Source organism: Crocuta crocuta, unplaced genomic scaffold (genome assembly GCF_008692635.1).
Source record: "Crocuta crocuta isolate KB4526 unplaced genomic scaffold, BGI_CrCroc_1.0 scaffold8, whole genome shotgun sequence".
Taxonomy (NCBI): Eukaryota; Metazoa; Chordata; class Mammalia; order Carnivora; family Hyaenidae; genus Crocuta; species Crocuta crocuta.
This window is the reverse complement of record NW_027532162.1, coordinates 1,547,061-1,553,436: the sequence shown is the minus strand read 5'-3', so window position 1 is coordinate 1,553,436 and position 6,376 is coordinate 1,547,061. Positions and strand designations below refer to the sequence as shown.

Genomic DNA, 6,376 nt, shown 5'->3' with positions numbered 1-6,376 from the left:
GATTTTGCGTGGAAGAGTTGGGGAGAGGGGCATCCGGTGGCCCTGGCCCCACCCAGTCTCTTGCCCAGATACAGGATCTGGGGACCTCACGCCTAAGTTATACTCCCTGAGGTGTCTTGGTTAATTGATGGTTTTTAAAAGCAGCATTAACTGTGGGACCCGGCCACTCATGGGGCAGGGAAGTCAGTGCAAGGGACCCCTACCCTGCCTGTGAGCCGGAGCTGTCCCTGCCTGGGGAGGAGGCCTCGGGCAGAGACTGGGGGTCCCTGGTTCCAGCAGATCCGGGGTGCGGATGACCTTTCAACATCTGTCCAACCCAGAGACTCAGGTGCGGAAGGGGGCAGCCAGGTGGAGGAGGGGTGGAGACAGGGAGGGAGGAGCTGGACCCAGCGCCCACTCCCCCAGCCCGTGTAACTGTGGCATCCGGGCAGGCAGCAGCCTGGAGCAAGTGGAGAGGGGCATCCGGAGGCAGGGGTCCGTCCGTCTGGGGTGGGGTCCTGGGGCCGGGGGCCCTTCTCTGCTGACTTGGTTATTTTGGAAGCTTGAGCGTCTTAAAGGAGGCATTCATACGTTGCCTGATAGGTCCCTCTCTCTCACCCTTCTTTCCATCCCCGGCTGCCCAAATGGGAGCCCCTCCTCCTGTCCTGGGGGCCCAGAAGGTGCCCCCTCACCTCCCCAGCTTGTCCTCTGCCGGCACAGGGTCAGCGGGGGCCGGGGGTGGGGTGCCCCACCTCCACCAGACCCGGGTGGGAACTGTCCAGGGGCCCAGGACCAGGCCAAATGGGCCCAGAGCTGCCCCCGCCCGCCTCCCACCCCCGCTGCACGGAGGTCCCCTCCTGCATGACCCCTGCACTCAGCGTTCTCTGGCCGCCCAGATGTAGCCCAAGTGTTTTAACTTGTCTTTCTCAGCTTTGGAGCTCCCCTCCCCCCACTCCGGGATGTTCCTCCCTCCCGAACCCCCTCTCGTCTCCCATTTCTACCTTTGGAGGAATCTCGTATTTTCCGTCCATCAGTCCGTCGTCAGGGTGGACGGCTGCGAGCCCCTCCCCACCGCCAGCTTCCCGCCTGCGGTGCCTTCGCGCCCTGTAACCTCCCGTGAGGAGTCCGCGGCCTGATGCCTGCGTTTCTGGTGTTTTAAGAATCCGTCCCCGCTGCCAAGTCACAGCCGTAACCTGCCTGCGTGTGTGTTAGGTCACAGGCTTGCCACCGGCGGCACGTGTTTGAGGGGGACACTACCAGGGAACCAGCTTTATTTTTCTCCTTAGAGTAAAGCCCGGTCTCTGCCGCCTGCCTCCCAACCGCCGGCTCTGCGGCGCTGCTGCCACCACTCACCGCCTTCCCCGGGGCCGGGGCTCTGGCCCTCCCTGTCCCTTTGCTCTCCTTCCCTGCTCCGGACCGGCGTCCTCACACGGTGGCTCTGCTGGGAGGCCCCTGGGGTGACTCACCCTCCCCTCCTCTGCTGGGAGGCCCACTAGCTTTTTGGGATCTGATGTCGCGGAGAAGTCGCGGGTTTATCAGGGCACAACGGCAGCGGCAGCCCCGGGAAGTCGGGCGGGACGTGAACGTGAATTCCAGCTCGATAGTGTCAAGCGGCCCGCTCAGGCGCCTTCACTTCCCTGCAGATATTTCACGCCCTCCATCGTAAACTCGGTATTAGAGTTTTAAAGTTGGTCCCCGTAGAGGTGTCGCGGAGGATCAGTTCGTCCACAGGCCTTTACAGTTTGCTACTGTGAGTGGTTCTCTATGTTTAAAAACTACACGTTCTACTTGCTAGTTTTTATAAACACCGACAGTTGCTCCTCTTTCTTTCCAGTCCTGACTCCTTTCCTTTCCTTTTCTTTCCAAGTAGCATGTCCAGCACCTCCCCCCGGCCTTCAACAGAGGTGACAGAACGCGGGCATCTGTGTCTTGTTCCCACGTGAAAGAGAAGGCTTGTCCCATTTCTCATTGAGTGACTATTTGCCGCGGGGTTTCCGTACATCAACTTTATTGTGGAAATTCTATTACTAGCTTGCTAGCAGCTTTTTAAAAAATCATAAATACATTTGTGGGCTTCTGTTCTTTTTTTGTTTTTGTTTTTGCACTGAGTGAGATACGGTGGCCCCCTCCCTACTTTTAGCCTGTTGATGAGGTTTTCTGAGGCCGAGCTCCACTGATGTCCTCCTGGGACAAGTAGCCGCAGGTCAAAGCAGCCACTGGCGATCATCGGCTTCCCTCCGTCACGATGCACGGCTTTTGTTGGCACAAGACCCCTCACTGCCACCTGCTGGGACGCCGTGGTACACGTGGCTGGGAAGTCGGGTCCGGGAGCTGTCCTGGGACCGGAACCCCAGGATCACCGTGTGGTTTTTAAAAAACTTCTAAAAAGTTTCTTCTCATTTATTTTGAAAGAGAGATAGAGAGCAAACGGGGGAAGGGCAGAGAGGGAGAGAAAGAGAATCACAAGCAGGCTGCGTGCTGTTGGGGGGCTCGAACCCAGNTAAGTAAAACTACAATTTTTCTGGTATTGTCCTCCATCCGGTTTGGGAATCAAGATTCCACGAGCCTCATGAAATGGCTGGCAATTTTCACTCTTTTTTTCCATTTCCCAGAACGACTTCTGTAAGAAGGAATCAGTTAGTTGTTCCTTGTTATACTTCACCTGTAAAAACACTTGTACTGGGAAGTGAGACCCTAGACTAACATTTTAGTTTCTTTAATGCTTGCTGGTCTATTCAGATTCTCTATTACGTCTTATGCCAATTTTGACATTTTGAATTTTTGTAGAAGTTGTTATATTTCATCCAGGTTTTCACGTCTGGCAGTCCTTTTTGTATCTTAAGCTTTTTGGTGTCTGTGTCTACCCTCGTAAGTCCGTTAGTGCGTGGCCACTGCTCTGTTTCTTTCCTCCCAACTTCCTCGTTCTCAGGGAAGGTCTCTGTGCGGCCATCATTTCCATCTTTTTGTGATGCTCCTGCATTTGAATGGAACTTTGGCTGGATATGAAACTCTACAGAGGAAGTTCTTTTCCTTTAGGACATAAAATATTATTATACGGTCTTTCTGCCTCCATTGTTGTTGCTGAGGAACCTGACTTCTGATTTTTTTTCTTTCCTGGGTGATCTGTTCTTTCTCTCGGAAGCTTTTAGAATGTTCTATGCATCACTGACGTGTCTGGTTATGATTTTCCTTGTTTCCCATTCCGCGCTCTAGGAGACCTTTTCCTCCGAGAGTTCCCGGCTCTCTTCAAACCTGCAGAATTCATGCTCCTTGTGGCTTCAGCTATTTCCCCTCCTCCCCAACCCTTTATATCTGCATTTCTGCACTTGGATGTCAATTCTCCCTCCTCGCCCTGTCCTCTGCCCTTCCCTGCTCTGCCCTGCAGGGCCCCTCATTAGAAACACCCCAGTCACTGTGTCCTCTCCAGCTGCACCGGTCCACACGCTTATCTCACCTGTCATGCTCTTCCTTTCTATTATTATGCGTTTTGTAATTTATTTATATTTTCTTTTTTGTTTATTATTATTAAGCTTTTGTTTAATTCCAATATAGTTACATACAGTGTTATATTAGTTTCCCGGGTACAAAATAGTATTGAATTCAACCCCCTTTGGTTCTTTTCTTAAAGATTTTTAAAAATGTTTGTTTATTTTATGAGCAGAGAGAAAGAGACAGAGGACTTGAAGCTGGCATTTGAAGCTGGCTCTGTGCTGAGCCCTACTTGGGACTCAGACTTACAAACTGTGAGATCATGACCTGAGCCAAAGTCGCACCCTCAACAGAGCCACCCAGACAGCCCTGGTTCTTTTCAAAAACAAGTTCCTGTTCAGACTTCACCTCTAACACGTCCCCTGTTCCTGAGGCGTCTGTCCCCACAGCTCACTGCAGCACCTGTGGGTGGGGCTGCCTCCTGTCCTAGTGCTGCAGGCTCAGGGGTGGGGACAGTTGCCCGTGACCTCCCCCCTTCCCCCCACCAGCCTGGTCAGGGCTGTAGCGCGGGAGGCCCCCCCGGAGGGCCGCCCACGGAGGCGCGGGACCACTCATTGTTCCTGCTCAGTCAGCTCCCCTGGCCCAGCGCTTCTGTCCAACCCCAGCCCTGAGGGTCAGAAGGAGGAGGCCCGGGGTCACGGGGCTTGCGGGCGATGCGGCGGGAGACGATGGCCGTGACTCTGTCACCTGGCCTGCCCACTGCCTTAGATCCACTGACACCTGAGGCCCGAGCTGCGGCCCGACTTCTGTGGCGAAGCCCAGGCCCGCAAGGGAGACAGAGGCCACGCTGAGGCCCCGGCCCCCCAAGGGCAGCCCCCTCCCTCCCTCACGCAGTTCCGGCTGCCTTCACACTCCCCTGCGGCTTGGGTTCCTGGCCGGTGCAGCTTCCCCCCTGGGGTGGGGGTGGGGGTGCGGGGATGGGAGAGGCCATGGCCGGAATGCCACCCTGCCCCAAACTCTCCACGCGCCCAGGTCTCAGGCTGGGTCTTGCTCCTCGGCCCGTAGTCCCGCTCCCTCTGGCTTATTTGAGCCTCGGCGGGGAGAGGGCNATCGCTGTCCCCCGGCCGCCTGCCGCGACGCTCTCCGGCCCGAGGGGCAGTGCTGCGACCTCTGCGGTGAGCGCCCCCTCCCGGCCCGTGTTCGCAGGGGCGGCCTGGCTACCCTGGCTCGCCCTCTGGGCCTGGGCCCGCGGCGCCAACCCCCACACTCCTGTCGCAGGAGCCATCGTGTCGCTGACCCACGGCNCCTGGTCCTGGGGCCGCCCCCCCCCCCCCGTCCCTATGGCCCCTGCAGCCCCCCCCGGGGACCTCCGCCGCCGCAGGGACCCCGGGGCCACAGTGTGCCTCACTGACGCGGTTACTCTGCGCGCATGTGCCCACCCCTTGTCCCTGCCGCCGACGCCCCCGCGGGTCTGAGGGCGCCGGTCCCTGGCACAACCTTGTCTCCTGCCCCAGCCCCAGTACCAGGGGCTGCAAGTGGCCGTGTCCAAGGTGCCGCGCCAGACCGCAGGCGCCGAGGCGGACACGGAGATTCAGGTGGTGCTGGCACAGACCGGGCCCGACGGGACGGGCGATGCGGGGCGGCTGGCACGTGCCCTCCTGGCGGACGTCGCCGAGCACGGTAACCGCGGGTGCCCTCTTCCCGGCCCCTGCCCCGCCCCGGCCTGGCGGAGGCTGAGCGGCGCCCTCCGTTGCAGGCGAGGCCCTGGGGGTCCTATCCGCGGCAGCCCGGGAGTCGGGGGCGCCAGTCGGAGACGGCGCGGCGGCGGGGCTGGAAGGTTCGGGAACGCGCGCCGAGTGGGCAGGCGGCGTGGCGGCGGGGCTGCTCGTGCTGCTGCTGGCGCTGCTGGCGGGGGCGCTGCTGCTGAGCCGCGCTCGGAGGTTCAGGTACGNGGTGGAGCCTCAGTCTCCGAGCGGGACCGCGAGGGTTTATGTGCGTCCTTGTTCCCCAGGTGGAATAGGCGCGACGAAACGGCCCCGGCGCCTTTCGTGACGCCCATGGGCTTCAACAACCCGGTGTTCGACGTGGCGGGCTCAGTGGAGCTGGTGAGGGGGCGCGTGGGGGGTAGCGGTCTTCCCCGGGGCGTGCTGGGCGCCGGCGCACCTTGACTCTGCGCGCCCCGCAGCCTTCAGCCCTGCAGGTGGAAAACAGCCGCACCAGCCGCAGCTACTTCGTTAACCCTCTTTTTGCCGAGGCGGAAGCCTGAGCACCCGCGTCTCTTGACATCCCAGGATCTCCATTCCCCTTCCCACACTTCTCGTCCCCATCCCCTGCAGACGCAGGGTACGGTGGCTTTGCCCAATAAAGGGGTTTATTGCACCTGCTGTCAGTTGCCTCCTGTGTCCCCACCCCTTTGCCTTTGCTTGAGTGTGGAGAGCCGGCCAGTGCCCTCCTCACTCCATTGGTGAGGGGTGGTCCTCAGAGTCCTCCCTTCTGGGCACCTGCAAAGGGCATTTCTGGGCCCTTCCCGTAGAATGGGTCCACCAGAAGATTGCAGTCTGCAGAGTTACACCCAGAATGAGGAGGGGGCTGGAACTGGGGCGATGCGGCGGTTAGGAGCCAGCGGGAGAGAGGCATCTGGGGAGGCTGGCTGTCCAGTAGCCCCCCACCATCATGCCAAATGGCTGTTAATCTTGCAAATACAACAACCAGCCATTTTTCCAGAAAAACGGGTTTATTGTGGAATGGCAGAGGAACTGCATTTCGGGGTATGCGGGCTGTGGCACAACCGCGGGCAGGCAGAGCCGGAGACCAAAGGAAAAGAACACAATCGAGAAATGAGGGGGTTGGAAGGGGCTGCTCTGAGGGACCGCCCACTGGGGGAAAGCAGGGATTCCGACCGGTGGCGCTTCTCGCTCGCTGGCTGTCACCCGGCCTGAAGGGCTTCCTCCTGCTGCTGTCCAATGGG

The 6,376-nt window shown here is 59.2% G+C and overlaps 1 protein-coding gene across 1 annotated transcript in view; it reads left to right on the top strand.

The window, feature by feature from the left end:
- The window catches only part of AMN (amnion associated transmembrane protein), an 8,326-nt gene extending 2,539 nt beyond the window's left edge, over positions 1 to 5,787 (top strand). Inside the window, exons 4-11 of the mRNA XM_077776541.1 lie at positions 1,623 to 1,729; positions 1,847 to 1,918; positions 4,474 to 4,583; positions 4,687 to 4,839; positions 4,885 to 5,088; positions 5,165 to 5,354; positions 5,420 to 5,513; positions 5,594 to 5,787. Of these exons, the coding sequence (XP_077632667.1) occupies positions 1,623 to 1,729; positions 1,847 to 1,918; positions 4,474 to 4,583; positions 4,687 to 4,839; positions 4,885 to 5,088; positions 5,165 to 5,354; positions 5,420 to 5,513; positions 5,594 to 5,674 (1,011 nt within the window). The 3' untranslated portion in view covers positions 5,675 to 5,787. The remainder of the gene's footprint in view (positions 1 to 1,622; positions 1,730 to 1,846; positions 1,919 to 4,473; positions 4,584 to 4,686; positions 4,840 to 4,884; positions 5,089 to 5,164; positions 5,355 to 5,419; positions 5,514 to 5,593) is intronic.
- The last annotated feature ends 589 nt before the right edge of the window (positions 5,788 to 6,376 follow it).